Source organism: Odontesthes bonariensis, chromosome 19 (genome assembly GCF_027942865.1).
Source record: "Odontesthes bonariensis isolate fOdoBon6 chromosome 19, fOdoBon6.hap1, whole genome shotgun sequence".
NCBI lineage: Eukaryota > Metazoa > Chordata > Actinopteri > Atheriniformes > Atherinopsidae > Odontesthes > Odontesthes bonariensis.
This window is the reverse complement of record NC_134524.1, coordinates 18,417,454-18,439,838: the sequence shown is the minus strand read 5'-3', so window position 1 is coordinate 18,439,838 and position 22,385 is coordinate 18,417,454. Positions and strand designations below refer to the sequence as shown.

At 41.3% G+C, this 22,385-nt stretch overlaps 3 protein-coding genes across 6 annotated transcripts in view; 1 reads left to right on the top strand and 2 right to left on the bottom strand.

Annotated features, from left to right (window-relative positions):
- LOC142369076 (uncharacterized) overlaps positions 1-5,661 on the bottom strand; it is a 32,251-nt gene extending 26,590 nt beyond the window's left edge. The window contains exon 1 of the mRNA XM_075451315.1: positions 5,380-5,661. Within this exon, the coding sequence (XP_075307430.1) occupies positions 5,380-5,519 (140 nt within the window). The 5' untranslated portion in view covers positions 5,520-5,661. The remainder of the gene's footprint in view (positions 1-5,379) is intronic.
- A 2,997-nt stretch (positions 5,662-8,658) lies between these two features.
- LOC142368908 (type I phosphatidylinositol 4,5-bisphosphate 4-phosphatase-A-like) lies at positions 8,659-14,805 on the bottom strand. Its single transcript, XM_075451117.1, has 7 exons — positions 14,509-14,805; positions 13,327-13,508; positions 12,996-13,102; positions 12,696-12,807; positions 12,442-12,494; positions 12,239-12,329; positions 8,659-10,743 (listed from the first exon to the last, which is right to left on the bottom strand). The coding sequence occupies exons 1-7, from the start codon at positions 14,609-14,611 to the stop codon at positions 10,600-10,602; spliced, it is 792 nt and encodes a 263-aa protein (XP_075307232.1). The 5' UTR covers positions 14,612-14,805; the 3' UTR covers positions 8,659-10,599.
- A 905-nt stretch (positions 14,806-15,710) lies between these two features.
- The window catches only part of LOC142369229 (uncharacterized), a 51,695-nt gene continuing 45,020 nt past the window's right edge, over positions 15,711-22,385 (top strand). For all 4 annotated transcript variants that reach the window (XM_075451543.1, XM_075451540.1, XM_075451542.1 and 1 more), the window contains exon 1: positions 15,711-16,077. The gene's annotated coding sequence lies outside the window, so the exon portion shown is untranslated. The remainder of the gene's footprint in view (positions 16,078-22,385) is intronic.

Below are 22,385 nucleotides of genomic sequence, written 5' to 3'. Positions count from 1 at the left end.
TTGCCCCTGGTGCGTTCTTTGGTGTGTTTTAGTACACTACAATGTGATCAGTATAAAATGTGCAAACAAATGCGTGTGTGTATGTGGCTCACACTGTTCACTCTGAATGAACTTTTGTGCATTGACTATTTTGAAGCCTTGAGTTTAAAGTTAGTTTTGGTTTTTTGGTTCTAGTTGTAAATTGAATTTGCTAATTATGAGTAACTTTATTTGATTAATTTCAGTGCTTTATTTAGATTAGATTTTTTGCTAATATTCTTTGTTAGTTATTTGTTTAGAATATTTTGCTAATTGGGTCACACTGGGCACCTGAGGCTTTTTATGTAGGTAGGCACCTGGAGTACCAGCATGCACCGGGGTGGGCCAATGGTTTTTTTACCAGGGAAAAGGAGAGAGCAGCACGTTTTCTTTGTTCTTTTGTTTGTTTTATTGTTTGGAAATAAATAAATCAGAAAATGCAAGAATTCATTTTTGGACATTCATCTTCTTTTGCCTGCGTTAAACCACATCCCCATGGTGCATCAGTGGTCTTTTGATTTTGTTTGGTTTAAGTTTAATTTGTTTTTTATGGACAAATGGCCACTACAATCAAGGATCTGAGAGAGGCGCAGAGGACACAGTGCAAGACCACCATGCCACATGTTTGTTCATGAAGTAGCCACAGGCAGCCCTTGATAACTCTATGACTTTGTTCTCAAACAAGCCTTCACAGAGAAACCATTAGATCCTCAAAAGGCAGATTATGTGTGAGCACTGAGACAATCTGTCAGCTGGACATCTCTAATGTGTCCTGTCTGACTTCACGGGGGGCTAGAATGAGATGGGCAGCGGAAAATGACAGTGATACTGCATCAGTGCGTTTGTGTGGGACCAGTTTGAGTTACATCATCACACTGCGGCTTCACTTACAGCTGAGACTTTTCATCACATCAAGGTGGCATCATGTCTCAGACACGCTCACTCACTTGAAACTGTATCTACGGATATAGTAAACTATCCCCATGACATTTACTATTTTAAGATTAAAAATATTAATGTACCAAAGATGTCAAATCAGTGTTTTCTAATTCCACAACTTGCTGATAGTGATTAATACTTGTTTCCGTAAATTTATTTTTTACTCAAGATTCCATCAAAAAAGATATTTTTCTAACCACAAAGCTTAAAGGGAGTCTGTAGCTCCCCTTTTTGTAAAGATCTCTTTTATGCTATGACGTCCTGTCCAGAGTTATCACACTTAACAACCCGATTCTGAGCCTGGACTTCTTGGTTGACCCAGAAAATGTTTTCACAATTGGATGAACAAATGGAGCCGAATGCAAAGTGACCGGCTCGTCAGGAGATTGCCGAGCTGCATGGATTTAGAAAGAACGATCTTCGGTACAGGGAATTTCCCAAATGCCTTTCTGCGACAGGAGAGTTCTCACTTTTTAATGTCTCATTAGTGACATTAACACACATGGACAGTGTGGGGACAAGGGAAGCGATACGTGTGTTTTCTTTCTTTCTTTTTAAATAAACTTTTGTAATGTCACAAAAATAATTATATAAGCATGGTTCTATTAAGTCATCTTCTCTAAGACCAAACCAAAGCTTCTGCCTTCATAGAGGTGCTCGCACTTGCCGATGATCAATGGATAAAGTGCATTTGATCGGCAGCTCCTTACCCTCTCTTTTCTTGTGGAAGCAGTCAGGGTGCTTCTGCATTTTGGCTTAATTTTTGTTCCATAACCTCAGAGATAAAGTAGGGAGTGTTTCCTTTTTCAAGTGACTGTATATTAAGCCAAGGTGGGCTTTTTTCCTAAATGTAATCTAAACAAAACCATTAAAAACAGCTCAGACAGGCTATGAAAAGATCCCACTCATCGTGACCATGTTAGGCAACGTTTAACATTTTTTGTCTCCGCTGAGTTTAGTTTCTACCGTTCCTCATCTGTCACATCGTCCTATCATTATTATTAGGCTGTTCTAATGTTGTCTGTGCACCACTCCCATCAAACATAGAACAAATCGATCAGCTGACCAAAAAAAAAAAAAAACTTTTTTTTTTCTGGCTCTCATCTGTGATGCTAAATTTATGCCCGTGTAAAATCAGGTGGGCCGCGTGGAGATCAACTGGAACGCCGTGTTAAAGTGTTAACGGTCGACAGGTGGCAGAGAGCAAAGCGACCGGGGAACAGTACACTGAAAAACAATGGTGTTAACCTCAGGAAGAGTTTGCGTTTATTAAACAGAAACACTGATAAGATCATAAAGGTAGTAACAATAATCAGAATAATGAGCAACGTTAAAAAGAGGAGACACCCAAGATGGGACTAAAAGAGGCAGCTGAATGTTCGCGGCCACCTGTTCAATCACAGCCGCCGCACTGCAAAACTGAAACCCTCTTAAAACATTTACGAGGTGTTTGGTCATATGGGGAGTGGGTAGGCTAAATAAATGAGACAATGACGTTTCAAGGTCAGTGCGTTTTTAAGCTGAAGGAGATTCCAGTCTCCTGAGTCTTTCTTGGGTTTCTTCTTGTATCATATTATTCATCATGAGAGCTACTCTGTGATTGGGCAACGATGGATTCACACAACTTTGGCTGTTTCATCACTTAGTAGCTAGAATATGCAGTTCTCTATGCGTTGGCACTTGGCCAAATTTCAGGATGTATTTAGTCAATGTTTTGACAATGTGATGTGAAGAAGATGTTTTATACATATACATTAGATTAGGATGTACAGGGGGAGGTATTCCACACATGTGCACCATGCATCAAGTATGTGTCCCAGTCCACACAGTCACTACAAATTGTTCAGTAATCGGCACACAACTTCATCTACACCCTCTCGTGATGACATTTATGTCAAGCTGACCATATCCGTCTCCCACATCCTTGTAGTGGCTCTTCTTTGAGCAATAGGTCTACTTTTGCACACACAAAAAAAGTCTCTAATAGTTGTGACTGATCACAATTTACTCCCAGTTTCTCCATAACAGAATCCTATGTATTCACACAGATATGTATTCATACAGAGTGGTAATGAGGAGTACAAAAAAAGGCATCGAATCACAGCTGTTGTAAAACTTGAGATACAGACGAGGAAGGTGTTGAGATAAATAAAGTGTACGTACTTTTACCAAACACACATACAGACACGCGCATAAACACTACTATATCCAGCCGTCTATCCAGAGCAACAGAGCTCAGAGTAAGGCCTTGCTTCAAACCATAGCTATTTCACACCTGTCATGAATTGGACTCTTTCGCTCAAAGAGCTGTTAATCTTGTCCTCTGTCCACCATTACCTTGTCCACGTATCACAATAAAATTGTCCCCATCTCTCTCGATCCTTCTCTCTATTGTGGTCACACATAATGAGGTGTTTTTTTTTTGGTGGTTACTCCTTTAATAATATCATCCCACCAGAGCCCAGCCAAGACCTTAGGGGGCTTAGAGGCATGGATAGTGACCATGCACAGGAACACGATCACAGTATTTAAGGCCTCGCCAGTGTTAGCTGTCTGGGAAAACTATTAAAAATTGTTTTCAGACTCACGCTTCACTTCAAGACTTTACACTGACATGGATATTAGTACTTCCAATTAAAGCCTTTTTTAATTTGTCAGTGTTGTCAGTTGACTATTCTTAAACCACCACTTTTGCAATTTGAATATATATATATATATATATAGCAAATCCTCTTCCTCAAGAACTGCTTCCAGTCACATATATATATATCCGGATATATCCTGATATATCCGGATATCCTGATAAAGGAGACTTCCTTTTGTGTGCAATGCTTATTCAGATGACGACCAAGTGTTTTCGGATTTAGTTTTGGACAATATGCGCCGAATCTTTTCCAGAGCCTGTACCTAAGTGTAACTCCGTCCACACGCGGACCACAAACAGAGACGGAAAGCTTCCGTTAACAGATTCTGCGTATTCGCGTGTAGACTTGTTGTAATATTCTTAATCCCAGTTACTTCTTCCAGGTTTAAATCTGGTTGGAATGAAATGGTACACAAATGAACTAGAAACCGAAAATATAAATCTCACGAGGAAATATCTTGTTTTTATTCTGTTTAGCAAAACTGAACAACACTTTGGTGTCCGTGTAATGGTTAAAAGTGCAGTTTTAGTGCGTGTTTAAACTCAAAACAGTTGTTTTTGAAAACAAAAAAATGCTATATATTCAAAACAGCAAACATGAAGCACTTATTTAGGGGTACTTCTTAACTTCACAGCTGAGGAAAACTTGTAAAGCCTTGGATTTAGATAGATGAAACACAGCATACAAACATAGTCCAGTTAACGTGCTTTTGTTGTATTGTTTTGCTGTAGGGTGGGGCTGCTAAAGGTTAACACCAGCGGACTATTTCGCATGACTGCTCCATATGAGAGCAAGGCCCAACAATGTAGACTCCATAAGAACAACCAAACAGGTCTGAAACCGTTCTGGTCAGTTTATCTCACAACATTTGGAACAAATAAGACAAAATTTGATGCCTTTTCTTACAAGTGGCATATACTGTCCTCAGGAAATCAAACCATTCATTTTCCAAAGCTTAGAAGCAAAACTTTGATAGAATCCTAAACAAAGGTCTCTGGAAAAAAAAAAGTCTTAAATGCTACTGATGGCATTTTAATTGTGTTACTGCACTGACTCAAGCCCCAGCATTGCTTCAAAAGACATGAAAGAGAAGGATATCTAAATGATGAAAGAATGTTCGCATTTGGTACTGAGCACTTCTTAATCCCCTTCACCTTGCTAACTTGGTCACATTTGAAATAGGAGCAAAGCAAAAATGTACTTAAATGTCCTGCAAAGACAGGACTCGTCACTCGGTAAGCCAGAGAAGGGAGATTTTAAACATTCAGCAGACGTTGTGAGATGGTCTGTTTGAAGCATCTCAAACCAAGTAGTTTCCCATGCCTAAACCTAACCGGACGGCTAGTGAAGGCAGAAGTGAGCAGCAACTGAAAACAAACATAAAACCCCCTTTTTTTCCCAGCTAATGTAAGCCTTTTAAAGCTGGTAATTGCAACTTTCATGATAGTTTTGCTAAATGCCATTAGACTGTATTTCCGTGTACAGATATTTTCATGTCGGATGGATGGATGGATGGATAGAAAAACATAGCAGTGTTTCATGTTCCTCTCGTCAATCTTTGGATTACGTGATGACTATGTGGCGAGTTAGGAGCCGGGAGACTTAAAGCAACTTTTGACACATTATTTTTGTTTGTCCTCCGACTCATTACCATCACAAATGACTGAGTGGGTGATGCTAAAGGTTCACACACACAACTGTGGTGATAATGCAAAAAGGTTGCATGCATTGCTGCATTTTTCTGTTGCAATGACAAAAAAAATATTTCAGTTCTCACCGGTGTGCCGGACTGAAGGTGTTGCTGTTGGATGAGATGTGGCTTGTTTTTCCCGCATCAAAGTTCCAGGTTTTGCTTGTACTGGTCTTTGACGTCTTGCTCTGCTGCGGAGAACCAGGGACCTTCTTTTCCTCCAACATGACCAAAAACACCCACCCACACAGAAGCAAACAAGCACTCACACAAACTTTAGGATTGTCTGCTTATTCCCATCCATAATTGTCACACTCACACATTTTTTTTGCTATCAGTTCTTTTTAAAATCTGGAGCAGATGTTTAAGCTCTAAGACTGAATAAATCCAATCATAACAATATGGATAAGTAAAAAGAAAAAGAAAAAAAGAATCATTCCACAGGTACAAAGAAAAAGTGAGTATTTTTTTTTTTTTGGTTCATTAAATTCAAAGTTTAATCTACTTGCATTTCCATAGGAATAAATTCCTGAAGAAGAATCTCCCCCAAAAAATGTCAGCCAGTATAGTTGAAAATAAGCAATTGATTTAAAAAGCAGCTCATCTCTTAAACGCAATGTTCTCCAGCGGCTCGACAGTTTGGAATTTTAGGTGTCCAAAATCCTGGGTGTCGCACAAGTTGAGCATTCCGGCGTTCGGAGGGCTCAAGCCAGCTCAGCAGGATTTGAGCCACAAGCGACTGAAAGGCGAATCCAGAGGAAGGCTGTAGTGCACTACACTACACCCTCTCTGAGCCGGCAGCTGGGGTGGGGGGTGGGTGGGGGGGACTGGAAGAGACGGGGAGAAGAAAGCAGAGAAGGACGGTCTTGGAAAACTGAGCGATGGGAAGTAATATAGACCAGCTATGCTAAAAATAGACATGTTCTAGGTCTTATTTGAACCTTTTTAATGCTTGAAAAAAATGACTGTAAAAATATCTTTATACAAAAATCTATCAGTAAAAATAATTAATGAATAAAAATACAGTTTCAATGACCCATTAGTATTAGCCACACTTTGTAGACTGTTCAGGAAATATTGCTTTAATTTCTTTATTGACATGTTCACTCATTCAGATCCTTTTGATTTTGTTTAAATCAAAAGGATCAAAAGGGTAGTATTTGGAGAACTGGAAATAAAGCTGTGACAGACATGCGTGGCTTGTGCTTTACTTACCATCCACAGAAGAAAACAGAAGTGAAGGCTTGCATACTTCATCCCAACACCAAGCTAAAGACGCAGGACATTTGGGCATATCGTCATACAAGTCTGCCGTGAAGAGAAGACTTCACAAAAGTAAATTTAAGAAGCTCACCGCTGTGCGTACGCCATTTGTGAGCCTCAAGAACACAAGATTTGATTTTCGGAAAGAAAGAAAAGAAGTATAAAACAAGCCAGTTTAGTTGAGGAGCAGCATTCTTTAGATAGACCAAATCAATGTCAACCTGTACCAGAATGACAGAGAGAAAAGGTGCATGTTTAGATTTAGAATCTACAAGATTTGTAACACAAGTGGAGACAGTGTGATGGATGTGGACGGCTTCCAGCGGCTCCATTACTGTGACAGAAGACAGAGGCAGGTGTATGAAGTCTGAAGTGTAGTAGAGCATATCGTCTGTTCTGGTTTGGGCTGATGGAACAAAGCTCCACTGAATGGTGCAGACCGACAGTGATCCAAAAAAAAAAAAATCACTCTGTGAAAGCAACACTGAAATTTAAAGCCGTATGGATATAGCAAAGGCAGCGAGGGGAGAGCGCCAAACATTTTGACTCGTTTGTAAGAAATCTCCAACTGGGTTACCCAGTTAAATGCATCTACTGTTGGGGAAAATATGTTTTATTTTGTTTCTTTTTCCAAATGTGACATTTTGTGGTGTAAACCCTAAATCAGAGGTCTTCAACAGGGGGTCCGCGGAGGTACTGCAGGGGGGGGGGGGGGGGGGGGGGGTCGCGAAATCTTTTGTTGATTAGACGATTTTTAACTTTTTTTTTCAAAACAGTTTTTTCTCACAAATTGTGTGCAAACGTGTGCCAAGCACAGATGGTTTGAGGATTCATTGTCCCATCTACATGAATGTTGAAGGTTAAAATCTGTGGATTATTTGAATAGCTCAGTTTTGTATGCAAGATGTTTGTTTATAAATGGCAGTGGCACGGCCACCCTGTACCTTGCACATGTTTAAAATAAAAACATGAATCTATTAACCTGTGTATTATTTGAATAGCTTAGTATTGAATGTACAATAACAGAGTAGCTATGTTTACACACGGCACTAGGCCCTGTTAAATATAAAACACAATTGTATGCCATATAAATAGTAGGGGGGGGGGGGGTCCCTGCTCCAACTCTCCATCAGTTTGGGGGTCCCTGGCCTGAAAAACGTTGAAGAACCCTGCCCTAAATGAATCAATCCAACCGTTTGTGGTAACAGAAAAAAAGACGCACTTTGCCTTTTTTTTCCAAATATGAATACTTTCAGTATTTGTTTATAACACACATTTTTATTTTTTCTCTGGCATTAAAGGAAGAAAAAAGAAACAACTTAGAATCGGACACATCATTACCTTTGACAGTTTAAACAGCATAAAAACACATACACGAGCAAACGTGAGCAAAGTGTGGAAACCTGACTCTGTGTAGCAGCAGAAACACTTCCATTCAGAGCCTTCAGGTTGATGACATGATACGTCCCTTTTCAGTAAATTAGTAGGACTCACACCCAGAATGTAGTGTTCAAGCTTCAGCTCCAAGATACAACATACAGTAAACACTTAGTCACGTCCTCCCGACTGCTGACCTCTTGTGGTTATAAGAGGCAAGTTCATTCCAAGTTAACCAACAACTTGCACATTTAATGCAAATGTGTGAAAAACAAGGAGTAAGCCTAAGAATGTTCTCCTTTTTTTTTTCCTTTGGTTCTTCCATTTTAAAGATTCAGAAGCAAGTGGACAAACTAACACAGTTATAAGTACGAGTTTCGTTTCTAATACTCTGATGCCGATCAGGGAGTGCCTCAAAGTCACGACCCTACAAATATCACCAAATGTTAATTTTGCGTTCAGTAAAATGCTTTTTTTTTTTTTGATTTCCATTAAATGTAACCAATGAGAGCAGACCGGCCTCCTATACGTACTTGTATATGTAAATTGGGTTCCGTTAAAGGGTAAAACGCACCGGCACGGCGAGGCCAGTAGGAGTGCAGAGGGGCGCAAACAGCACTGAGAATCCCGCTATGTGTCCTTGATGTTAAACCTTGGGTGATATCGTGCGAGGACAAAACACCAAAATCTGTCACACAAAACAAATAAATGAAAGCAAGAGGCACATTTGAGTCGGAGAACTTTGTTAAAATCATCACTTTGTCTCACAATATACAGAAGAAAGTTCCTTCCACCAGAATACAGTCACAGAGACATACAAGTACTCCGGTACAGTGTAGTGCAACATATTTCACAGTCAGCAGGTACTTACATTGATTAGCCACAAGGGGGAAGCAGAAGCTCTGACAAGTCTGTAAATAGTCAACATTCACTCAAAAATATTTACACTTTCACAGGAATACGCTCGATTAGGGTTCTACTTGTGTTTCAGAAAATGTGGGCTTGATTTCTAACGTCGCAATTCCCCGCGTGTGCTTATCGGTGATTTCCATCGAAGGTTCAAATGGAAAATGCACGAGATCAGCAAGTTATCAGGAGTTCATTGTGGCAGTTTGTTCTCACTAAAACTGAACCGACGTCTCATTTGGTGAAACCAGAACTTTTGAGTTGAGTCGATATAAATAACTAACGGAAACAAATAGCCGGACACGAGGAGAGAAAAAAAAAAAAAATGCGGCAAAATGATCTCAATGTTACCTCATTAACTCATTAATTTTTTTTTTTTTTTTTTTAAAGCTGCTATATAACATTTCCCAATGTAAATCCTTCATTCACTCAAAAGGACACTTCCCTCAGAGTATTTATGCAATCTACAAGCTTCCGACAGTTAGCTCGTTGCCTTACTTCATCTTATCAACTCATTACAATCACATTTTACATTTTAATCACACACTTTATACCGAACACGGACCTTCCGGTTGAAATAAAACATTTACAGCATAGTTAATCTTCATCATCCACCAGTAAACTTGTTTTTTTGTTGTTGTTTTTTTTTTAAATAAACAATGCCTTCAAAATGAAACGTGTGTGCTTCTTTGAGTGCATTTCTTTATTGATATGTCCCATTAGGTTCGATGAGGTAATTGGGATGTCCGTAGTGCTTGCTGAGAAGTAGAGAACTGTTGCTTTTTCAGGAACTGATATTTTGGTCACATCTGCAGTATCTACAATGCCGGCTGATTATTTATAATTAATAACAGTTATGTGAGACGGTGTTGAGAGTTTCATGAATATCATTTCTAGGATACACTTCGCTTAGCTCTGTCCAAAGACCACGGAAAATAAAAAGGGCACGTAAAAAAAACCTGTTATTTTGAATGCAAGTGTGCATAACTCTGTTATCGCGCACACACGTCAGCGCGAGTGGCCAACTCAAGCAAACGATGCGACAGCACACTTTCCCAAATATCAAAGTAACCGTTTTTTTTTTTTAAAAAGGGAAGTAATATTTACTTCTTTTTGACTTGTTTCTGATCCATTTCTAAGTAAATGTATGAAATTGTGGTTTAAAAAAAAAAAAAAAAAAATCCATTATCCCATTTTCTGCTGCTCGGTTTTCACAGCCGCCACGATCCTTTTCGCAGTTTGGTTTGAGCAAATAGCGAAACCGAGGCCCCCACCTCACCGTGCTAATGCCAAACAAAACCTGACGTTTTCACGAAGCTTTTCATTTTAACGTACGAGTTCCGGAGGAAACACTGGGAGCACAGGAAACTCCAAACTGCACAATCCGTCTTTGAAACGTCAGGTTAATCCAACACAGAGGAAAACTGCTGTTTTGCCCTTTTTCTCTCTTCAAACGACTTTGTGACCAGTTCAAGATAATAAATAGAAGATACCGACAAAAATTGAATGACTTCCCCACTGTGTTTTTGGGTGACTCTTTTATATTTCTAATCCAGTTTGGCATAAATGTGGTATTTTTGAACATGTTGAATCATCGTTACTCAGACTGTACATCTACAAATCCCTCCATCCTCTCACTTCCTGTATTTATTTTTTCCCCTCACGTCAGCAACGAGTCTCACAGATCGTTCACCGCTTTTCCTTTTGACCTCCTCCTCACCTTCTCTCCTCCTTTCTTCCCTCCTCTCAGTCCCTTATTCTTTACGTGACGCTGGATATGGGGTCGCTGATTTTCAGACACCTCCAGTAGATGGTTCTTAACAAGGTGAACAGCGCAAAGAGAATCAGCAGCACCCACGACGCATAGATCCCTTTCGAGTGCTGGGCGGGCTTCCAGGTACCAACCTGAAAACACACACACCGGTTGGGTTACAACCTGAGAGCTGGGTGACAAAATACACACGACTGCGTTTTGAAGACTCGCAGACGACAAAGTTAAACCCCCTTCTTTAATTATCAATTGATCAGCTGCGCTCATCATCTCATCAAGATTCATCTTTTTGTTCCCATTTCTTTAGATGCATCTATGATAAACACCAAAGATAAAAGTGTGACAGACATAAAATGGCATTTTTGCACCAACAAGCGGATTTCCCAGAGAGTTATTATCTGAGAATGTGGCATATATTAACACAGGTTGCGTTGCACAAATTTGAGGAAACGGGACAAGCGCAGGACAAAAGAAGTCACAGACCTGGGAAAACTAAATGTATTCAGCAGATGAACAGGGTCTGAAAGTGACATCAATAAAAAATAGGAAAACAATTGGTGCTCATACCACATGTTGACTTTCAGGCTAGTTAAAATTGTACAAACTCTGTTTCTGCCTGACACACTGCATTGCCATTTACGTTTGCACACGTTTCACCAATCATGCAATCTTTATCCAAGACCAGCTTCTTACCCAAACCACCTTTTTTTAATTTAAAAATCAAAGTGTGAACTGTATTAGGGGGTTAATAATGCTGTAAAAAGCATGTCACTGCTCCGGACGGGGCCAATCGAAAACATCTAAACCCTTAAAAACTTCAAAGTAGGGAGGTTCGACACTGTGTCACTTTTGCAACAGACAGCGCTGTGAAGTGGGTGGCAACACAAACATTCTACAGTTAAAGAAATAAAGTGACACAGCAAATAACCATCTGTTAACAGAAGTGATGCTGCGAGGTTTGAGTTGTTTTAGATGGGGGGGAAAAGTTCAGTGGACTCGTTCTGAGCGGCTATCAGCTCACCGCCCCCGTTAAAATTCCTCCCAGAGTGTTCCGACTCCAACTGCCGTCACTGTGAGCATGCTTACATTACACTAGCCAAAAAAAAAAGAATGATTGCGTTAGTCTGACCAAAACCACACTTTTAAAATTCTCATACGACTTTCACACAACTGCTGAGTACTGTAGGCCCGAGAGACACGTCAAAATGTGCACAGACGCAATGACGCGTTGAACACTTTTTCATTCATCCAAACTCCTGACATGTTTAATGCACAATCAAGGTACTCTGCGAATGCTCTATATGACTAATGGTGTTTAATGTGTGCGTTCAAGTGATCTAGTTTCTATCCGTTGTTTTACATCATACAAAAAAATACCAGAGGCTTCCATTTACCAGGAGTGCTAAGTGATATGCTGAGCTGAACAGCAAAATGCTTCACCTGCGACAAACGGTCAAGGTAAATAAACCCACTGCATTTGTTAGCCTCCGCATTGTACTTAGGCTTTAAAAATGCACCTTGCTTGTTACACCGCGGCATCCATTTCCAATTTACAGCATATTTTTTTTGTCTTGAAGCCTATTGAATGAATTAATCATTAATTGCACAACTTCACACGAAGGTACACACCACGAGTCCTGCTGTGGAGGCCGCAAAGACGACGAACAGCAGGAAACACAGCCAGCTCCTCCTCCTGGGGTACCGCCGGCCAATCGAGGAGCTGATGAGCAAATCGAGAGCAACATGAACAACTGTGTCACAAGGCAAAGCAAAAGACACACACATCTGTTTAACTCTCCCATGCAGGCGGAAAGAACTGCAGAGATGCTTACACTTTGCGGCAGTGCGGACATCGAGCCAGGGTCCGGTCTGAAAACTCTGTCCACTGAAAGAGAAAGCGGAAATGAAAAGTCACCGTGTGTGTGTGTGTGTGTGTGTGTGTGTGTTTGTGTGTGTCTGTGAGAGAGAGAGAAACTGTTTCTGTTAAATCACAGAAAGGTACACAACTGAAAATAAGTAGGTCAAATTCGTGTTGTCAGATGGAGTGTGTGAGCCATTAGTGGGTTTCTGAGTGTGTGTTTGTTACCAGGAATGTATTGGAGCAGTGCCCACAGATGACTCTGATGCCAACAGGTTGATGCTGTGGTTCAGGACTGTCTCTGCCAATGTGGACTGGTCCAAGGTTGATGATGCGTTTACTGCCATTCAAAGAAAAAGAAAAAAAACAAAACTTAAGAGTAATTACAGATCATATCACAAAAACTGTATTATTTCTAAACAGAACCAACACCGTCTCATGACTGCGTGCCATCGACACAGGCGGCGTGATTACGAGCCACAGCTGACACGGCTGAAATCCGATCCCACACTTGTTTCTTCTGATTACCAGTAAGGCCTTGGACAGGCGATCCTCTGCGATGTGACTTTGCAGATCAGGAGACAGTTACACGGACAGCGAACGTACTTCTTTCCAACGGGAGCGTTCTTAATCGGCTATGGCCAGAAAAGTGAGGATATTGAAAAAGACAAAAAAAAAAGAAAGAAGAAGAAATAAATCATTTGTTGGTGCGAACTTTCACCACTTCAAGATTACGACACTGTGTCTGAGCTCTAAAGGGGGATTAGCAGTCTGTCTTTAAGATAAGAAGCTCAAGCTGTTGATAAAATACCCTTAGAACATCTGAATCTGCCACAACAGGACAACTACACGTACTCACCGTAGCCTCATTGCAGATGCTGCACTTCACCACATGCTGGTGCGTTTTGCCCTCCACAGATATGGCGCTCTGACAGACCCGGCAGCTGATGACCGGGGCGCTGCTGCTGTCCGGGCTGCCCTGTGGGGAGTACGGAGGCGGAGGTTCTCCGGGCGCCACTGAACTAGGGAACGGTGCAAAACCTGCAAGGCGGGACGACAAGGAGGAAGGGACCGAGTTTCATTTTAAGATTTCCCACCGGTGCTAGAGAAACGTTGACGTCTTTTCCTTCGAAACAGAGTAAGAAGTTTGAAAATTGTCATTTTCACTTGACGAAAGTGACTCTTCAAGCTGGGTATCAAAGCACCGAGTAGGAGCACCGACAAAAAAAAAAGAAAAAAAAAGAAGTGTGATTTGTGGCATCAGTAAAAGCCGAAGCTCAGACTTGAGAGTTCATCAAATGCAATAAAGGAAGTGCAATAACCGAATCAGGAGGAAGCAGCACAAGGATATCAGAGAGAAAACAGAGTTTCTGAGTAGGTAAGAGCAATAAATGAATAAACAAGTCAGGCACATGCACACAAAGGCAAATCTCTTCTACATTTCGAAGTGGAAGAAGTATTTTTTTTTTTTTTAAATTTAATTTTCATTCGCCAAAGTGACTTCTTTGATTAAAACTCCAAACTACTGATGGCATGAACTGCACTAAAGCAGCTCAATCTCATATTTGGAGAGACATATGAATACTTCGTGTTTTAACCTCATAAATGACTAACGTACTTGAAATAATTAAAGTTAGAAACGTCCCCTCAAAGCTCAGGAGATTTTGTTTTAGGAAATGCAGCGTTAAACTGACCATAAGCACGTTAAAGTACGTTTGTACTTTTGAAGCCCATTTTCCGCACCAAACAGCCTTCGATCATTACTGTCACGTCACTGTGGCAGCTTGAAATCGCTGCTTATCGTCAGTGACGAAACAAAAATGTCTACTAATTGAATTTTCATGGGCTCATGTCTCTTACCGCCACAAAGGACTGCTTTCTTTATCTAAACTGCAAGCTAGCAAGCTTGCGAACAGAACAGTTCACATGTTGGCATTTTCAAGACTAAACACCGACTGAAATGGTCAAGCTTGCAGTTCAGAAACCTATTAGTAAGTCTGTATCTCTCCGACTTGAAAGCTAAGAAAACAGCAGGACATACTTTGGGGCTTCGACGGAAATCCATGCGAGCTTTCCCCGGGAGAGAAGCCGTTTGTCCCATCGTGTTGTTCGGACAGCAGTGGTGACCGTTCCCCGTCCGCCATCGCTGCCACCGGGCCCTAGCCTTTTAAAACACCCAGTAAGAGTCTCTGGAAGAGCGGGGAGTTCTTAGACCCCTGGTAGATATGTCGGAGGAGTCGGTTTGGAGATTTTAACCCCTGACCCCATAGGTTTGGGTTTCTGACACCCACATGACACGGCGAAAACACTCAGTGAATGCGGAAGCGACTCAATAAAAACATCTGTCACATGACTGTGGTTGAGTCACGCCTTTGATTGACAGCTCGCTCGGCCAATAATCTGAAGGGGGGCTTTCGAAAGTGACGTCTGCTTAGATTAGACCAAAAATGCCCAAATCATAACACTAGTCATTATGAACCTGTACCACTTTAAATAGGATGGATTCCACAATTGTTTGAAATTTTTAAAAATGTAGAATTTCTTTTTTTAATTGTTGGGCTTTCAAGCCTTGTAAGAAATCCCGGGGTTTTTTTTTGGGTGGGGGCTGCAATTGGTGAGGTTTTATTTCTTAAATGTTTTGTCAGATTAATTAGAGGAAAACATAGACATAAACAAAAACAAAAAACCAGAGTTAGTAAGTGCCATCTTCTCATTTAATTTAGATTACATCAGCCCTATATCATCACCAATAATGAATATGTGCTTGTTTTCTTGAGGCACAGTGTTTCATTGGCCCCGCACCAAACAAAAGATTTGTCCACGTGCCAACGCATTTAGAGCATGTTCTGTTAAAATGGCATGCAACAGAACAACTAGGGTTACAGTAGAAAAGTGAAATATTATTGGCAATTCGGTTAAGTTTATGTTCTGATGAAAGTTGTGTGAATGACTGCAAATTTCCCCTAAGTCATTATTCAGTGAAAATGAAAGTGAAAATTTTGCCACACAGACAATCTTTTAGAGCAAATAACAGTAGCCGAATGTATTCGTAAGGACGTAAAACTGAACAAAGTTCTTTGTTTTAACTATGTTTTTAACAAAATGCGCAGATTTTCACGAAAGATGCATTTTAATTTAATCGCTGCCTACAAAAAAAAATCGTTGAGTATTATGTTTGAGCCATCACGCCCTCCGTAGTAAATCACTGTTACGAGCACAGCAAGTCCGGGGACGAGTCTTTCAGTGAGCGCGTGCTTCATGGACTGGACGGGGCGCGGAGCCCGACGAAGAAACAAAATTCGATTCAGCATCTATTTCTGGCGAATTGTCGTCACAACTTGTCACAGACTGGGGGTATAGGAGACGACGAGTACAAGTTAGTTACACATAGAGCACCAAAGTAGAGAAACTTCCAACCGTAAAGACTCTTTTAAACTATTTTGTGCTTTAGTTACATATAAACACAAGTATTAGGAGACACGCCCCCCCCTCCATCCTGGCGCATGTCTGTTCATACCAAGTTGATAACACTTTAACACGGTCAGTACACAAAACTACGAGGAGGTGCAGGTGGAGCACGCCAAAGCTGCAGAGCAACGTAGATGAAAAGGTACGTGACGGAGCGTTTTCACTAAACCACAGAGTGAGGTTGGCTTACTTGCTGGCGGTTTGTCTCCGCATTTTAAAGTGTCACGTCGTCATTCGGCCTATCGTTAGAGCCCAGAGGTTGCGCTTCGTTCTCGGTATCATTGTAAAACCCGTAAATGACTCCAAACCACGTGGTCTACTTTTCTCGTTTTCAAACCATTAAAGAGAGACCCGACAGTCGAAATGTTGGGTGTAGTAAACTTTATTTCCTAATCCTAGTAGTTGGGGGGGCTCACAGAAAGCGCCGAGAAGGCTGGAGAGAGAGAGACCTGAAACTTTTAAGATGATAGCAACGCAGTCTGTGAATGCGGAGATGATTCACGCATGTTTCTTTTCTTTTTTTTTTTTTTTTGTTGTTACAGTCCCTTTTTCTCCCAAACAATTTCATCAGAGTTAGGAGTATTTTTTGTTACTAATTAGAGGTGGTACAAGTAAATATCTTAACACTTGCAATAATAAAAAAAAATAATTCAAAAAAATTGAGGCAGCATCAAACTGAAAAAATTTAATTGTGACACCGAAAGCCTCTTATGAAAATGCTTTAATGAAAGGAATGGCGTTTTCAAGGTTTGGAAAGTGCTTGACTTTTGGACGTAGTCCTTGAAGCTGCACTGGCATTCCTTTCACAATGAATCGCAACCCGATTCACTGGTTTGCATTTTAGATTCGGAAACAAAATGGAGCCAGATCATTTTGACTAATGCAGCACTGCCAATGTCAGCTCAACAGCCAGCAGTGTAGACGCAGCCGGTGGAAGAACGGGCATATCTTCTCTGCCACCCTTGCCATTTTTATTTACATTCTTTTTGTTGTTCAATGCATGCATCTTCAGTTTAGGGTAAGAAAGGGCACTTGCACCAACCCAAGTTATTGGTAGTGTAGTGTCAGAGCGTCGGGGACAGTGTGTCCTAGATAAGATATGCACATAGTCAAACTAAACATTTTGAGAAAAACATATTCCTCAGTACGTGTGTCCAGGGGAGGCCCACCAAATATGTATACATTATATTCTGGCTATGGGCCTGTTGATGGGGATGCGCAGCATATTCGGGGTTACCAAATATGGGAAGGTTTACCTTACTTAAGCATTTTGCTGCTCTGTTATGAGACTGAGTTGATCCTAAGTTAGATTTTGCTCTTAAACCAAGCTTTTAAGGCTGCTCAGCTTCTGGGATCTCCACAACATAAACATAAACATCTAATCCCCAGCGCTTCCTCTAAAATCATTTTCTTTGTAAACTTATGAATGTGTACGTAACCAGCTCACACACACTAAGTTGGCAGTCAAAGGGCCTCTCTTTTCTTCCTTCTCTATATTATTATTCTCTGTGAGGACATTCTGCTCTGTGGGGACATGCACACTAAATCAGAACATCTTTCTTTGCTCTCCCACTTTCTTTTTCTTGCTTTTCCACTCTCCTTTGAGAGTGGGAGACTGTGAGGAGACAATGCAGCTGTATTGTAGAATTACAGATTGATGCATCAATCTGTAATACGGACCTGGTTGGCGATTTAAAATATTCCTGTGTTCGACCAAGTCTGTGTCAGCAGAGTTCTCCATCCACCAACTACACATCAGCTGTTTAAAGGCGACCATCCCTCATACACCACAGTAGTTTGATTCTCAAATAACTTTTCATGCATGTTTATTAAAAGGCTCAAGAAGCTGACGGACTTGCTTCCTCAAAGACTAATGTCCTCACACGTCCCATTTTCACCAAAGAATTGATTGGGATTCAAGTTATATTGGAGGGCAAGCGCACCGAAAGACAATTCAAAAACAAACAAAAAAAATAATTCCACTTTGCTTTACTTCATCACCCTACTGTAGAATGTTACAGCAAAACATCATTTGGTTCATTATTGCACAACTTAACTGATTCCATGTGTTGAGGAACTGAAATTCAATTTTTTTGTTGTTATATGCAAAGTATTACCACAGTCTGGTGCTGAGAAATCTCAAAACCAATCCTTAAAAAGTGCTTGAAAAGGATTGAATTTCTCTTTAACTCTTTGCAAAAGTCTTGAGCCACCTCTTCTTCTTTTGTTTGGCCTCCAAGCAGCAATACTTTCTTGTAATCTTTTAAAGTGGTCTTGAGCAACAGTTCTTCAGGCTTTCTGAATGTGTTTTAGATTTCTTTCTGGAATTTTTTTTCTTTCTTTTGGCCTTTTTTAAGTCACTTAACTTTGACGTACAAATCATTTATAGATAAGGCAACCACACTTTGTTGATAACAGACTGTCACAAAAACACCAAATTGGTTCCCATTTCTTTGGTTTGTGATGACCAAAGCTCTATTAGCTGAGAACGTGGCATATTTCAGCATGGTGAGCAGTTTGTCCTTAAAAGAATTTGAGGAAACTTTGTGGAAATTTTCAATAAATAGAGGACAGACAAAGTGGCAGGTCTAACTACTGTAGATGATCAGTGTCTGAAAATGATGTTCAGAAGGGGAAGGGGGGGGGCTTTCTCATACAGGAAGTGAGAGATGCATCCGGACCTTAAGTTGAATGTAAATCCACATCTTCTGTTGGGCGAGCAGTAAATGTTTCATTTGATGAGTACCAGGGAGAAAAGGCTGAGGTATGCCAAATGACACAAAAACTGGGCTGAAAATCAGTGGGAGCAGGTCTTATGCAGGGATAAATCCTCCCCAGTGCCTGGACCTCAACATTACTGAAAGCAAGGCCTTTTCACTCATGCCTCCCCAGCTGGGACCGATGTGCTTTTGTTGTTATGATTGGTGGAGGATGACACACCTTTGTGCCAACAAAGCAAGGTGGTAACAGGTGAGGGGTGCAAAAAGCAGCCAACATCTCAAGAAGAGAGGACTATATCTGAAGACTACTTAAAGAAATTACAAGAACGGCTTCAGGCTGTGTTGAAGACAAAAGGTGGTCGTACCAAATGCTGACATTCAAGCTCATTTTCAAGCTAAAAGTGTACAAACTGTGTTTTACACTTTTATGCTTGTACCTTTTTGATAAATCTGACCTCTTTCCTGTTTTCCTGACCATGTATAAAGAAACCAAGTGATATCGTTAGGCACAGAGAGATACAGGAAACCTATGACCCATCTGTCTTCAGGGATAAAAACGGTAGTAGCCATGGTGATGCAGACCCCAGCTAAATGCAACAGAGCAGACAGCTCAGGCTAGGGCTGTCGAGGTAACCCCAAAAAGGAAATATCGCGATATGAAGAAGCCCACCGCGATTCATGATGGGCCACCGCCATCACCCCACGTCACCTGATCTCACCACAACACACATTGAGAAGGAGACAATGGCAGTTGCACTGGTATCAAAACTAAATGTTACTTCGCCCCTTTGCTAGCATTTCAGCTTTCAGCCAAATGAAAAGGGGGAACCAGCCAATTTAAATGAGGCAATCTGTAAAATCTGCAAAACGGTTAAAGTAAAACGAGTTTACGGGCTCACCTAGCAAGCTACCATCCAGCTATTGAGGCGAGGTTGCCGCGGCCTCCTGCCACACAGTCACGGAGCAGCTCGTGTCGGGGCTAGCCGACAGCTTGGAGTCGACGAAGCCTTTGCTCGATTCGCCAAGTGCAGCAGAGACGGTGACAGACATAAACGCCTAACAGGCGCTGTTACACGGTATCTGGTTGACCTGCTGAAGTCACGGACAAGCACGTTAGCAACCGTCCCGAAGAGAACCGACCTACCTGCGCTCACTTCCTCACTCGCTACCTGCAGGAGGAGCCCATCGACCCTAATGAAAACCCCCTGGCATGGTGGTGCAACAACCAGAAGAGATTTCCCCTTGCTCTCCACAGTCGCACGCAAGTACATGTGCGCAACAAGCGCAACCATCGGAGAGGGTTTTCATAAGTGTGTTGTTATTCATGTACATAACTTTGTTTCAGCCACGGCTGTTTTTAAAAGACTAAGTAATTTAGTAATCAACAAACGAATTTGCTAGATAGATAGATTAAAAAAAGGATGGTGCAATAATATCACATACCGCGATATTGAGCCGCCCTGACTCACCGCAGGGGGAATTCCTCAACCGCGACAGCCCTAGCTCAGGCGTTGATTCTCAAAGCGGTTCTAAGCGCTGTAATTATCAAAGCTGTGAACAATGGTTTCTTAAGAGGATATCTGAAGCCTAAGTCGATGCACTGCAGATCACGTGAGGAGGAGTTAGGGAGGAGGTGAAAATGATTGCTCAATTATGCTGCAATGAAAACTGTTTCACATTGAACTCTGAAGGTATCCTTTTAACCAGGTGACGAGAGTCTGAACCAATTTGACACTGGTGGAGATTTCTCATCCATAAGGTTAGTTCGATTATCGCAGAGTCTTTTAGCAGTAAAGATGGGAGGAGGTTCATATGGCAGACTGCACAGGGAAAGCTACTGTGGTATCAAATTGTAGGTCTATGGCTGATTGGCTTGTCATTGCTCAAACCTTATCAGATTCTGCAGCGCTCTTTCCTTCAATGCACAGAATAATTTGTCTCATACTGCACAGATTACAGCGGCCATGGCTTTCACAGTAAAGCCCTATTCGGACGGGACTAGTTTAATGGGGGGACCTGGGGTGAAGTAATAATAACGGGGAAATCTAGTCCCGTCCGAACGCGCCATGTCAGTAAAGATAGCGGAGTATGTCGGTAAACTTTGCCGAGAATTCTACCTCCTGTGAAACGGTCCGGAGTATCTACCGTAGGTAATACTAATCCCGTGCGAATGCGACCTTCGGTAATAAGTACGGAATATGTCGTCACATCCTTTTAAAGAGAGAAACAATTAGGTGTGTCTGTTTGCAAACATGGAGGTTCTGGATGAAGCGCTGCTTGCAAGCACGCATGGTCGGCGCCATGTCTGTTTACAGATGGGGTTTACGGAAGTGAAATGAAGACGTGCAGCATCCAGGATGTGACGGTTGTGCGTAACCAACAACTCCTCCCATGTTAGATGAATAGTACAGGGATTTCTTGTCCCGTCCAAATTGGTCATTTCTTCTCCCTGGCGTCGTCTGGTTAAACAACATTACCATACGTCCCCCCATTGAACTAGTCCCGTCCGAATAGGGCTTAAGAGTCCAGCTGTCAACATAATATTTAATGGGTGCTGAGTCCTCTTTATTCTCTTTAAATGAGGAAAGGAGAGAAGTCGGTCCAACTGGTTTGACTCACCTGCTCAGCGTGAATCATTCTCTTGTTTAATCAACACCTGCTGCTTGAACTTCTGACGTTGGGGATTTCTTTTTTTCTCAAACAAGTTTATTTTTCATCCATTCAGAGATTTTTGAGGCAGATGGCGTCCAGTCCCACAGCCTGTAATCACAGCTCCAGCTGTATATGTAATTACTTTACACCACTCTATTTAAAAAAATAAATAAATAAATAAAAAATATTAGAGATATTAGACTACTTTTTGTCTAGCCATCATTAACAAATGGTGTCAAAGTAAGTCTGGGATTCTCAGACGTACTGTGACAAAACTAGGAAAAAGATTTTCTCCTTCCTCAACGGCGACTTGTTTCAGGAAGGCCACGAAGATGCAAATGTTCATGTTAAGGATTATAAATACCTCTTCAAACCTCATTCCCACATTCATCAGTCATGAAGCCTTCTGAGCGGCTGAACGTGACCCTGAAGATTAGAATAATTGATAAGACCCTTGAGAATAAACCCTAAAGAAGTGTTTGTTTGTTTATGCACAACAGTCCTCTGTAACAGTTTTGAATTCAGAATAATCATGCATGCTCTGTATGCAACCTTGGTTAGACATCTGTTGGCTATCTCTGGGAATGGTTATCATATATACCCTGTGCAGGGTGACGGACGAGGGTGCGCTCTCAGGATGGCTTTGGGAGGACAAGACGGAGAAGCACAGGTGGTGACCATGAAGTAAGATAAAAAAAAAGCTATTAAGATAGTGGTCAAGGTCTATCCTCAGGTGACAGACACTCATGCTGATACCTTTTTAGGGGAAAAAAAAAAAAGCAAGTTGTAATAGTACAGTATAAAGTCGCGGGCAGTCATAAAATAACAAGGAGAAGAGGTGGAGACTGGGGAGGAGCCACATAGAGTATAAAACACAAAGCCCAGAGGAAGCTAGTCAGTCAGCCCAGGGGTCGTCTCATCACATGTCTGGCCTGTAATTCTGATATTGGCAAAAATAAATCCATCCTGCTTGCCCTTTTCTATCTACGGAAAGTCATTTTTGCCTCGCTTTCGTCTCCCGATCCTACATTTACCACTGATGCAACTAAACAACTTTTTTTTTTTCATTTAGTATTTT

Coding starts and splice junctions, on each gene's coding strand:
- LOC142368908 (XM_075451117.1), bottom strand. CDS start 14,611: ATGGCGGACGGGGAACGGTCACCACTGCTGTCCGAACAACACGATGGG. Junction 13,103..13,326: donor GCATCTGCAATGAGGCTACG/GTGAGTACGTGT, acceptor TTCTGGCCATAG/CCGATTAAGAACGCTCCCGT. Junction 10,744..12,238: donor CCTCCACAGCAGGACTCGTG/GTGTGTACCTTC, acceptor GTGTGTTTTCAG/GTTGGTACCTGGAAGCCCGC.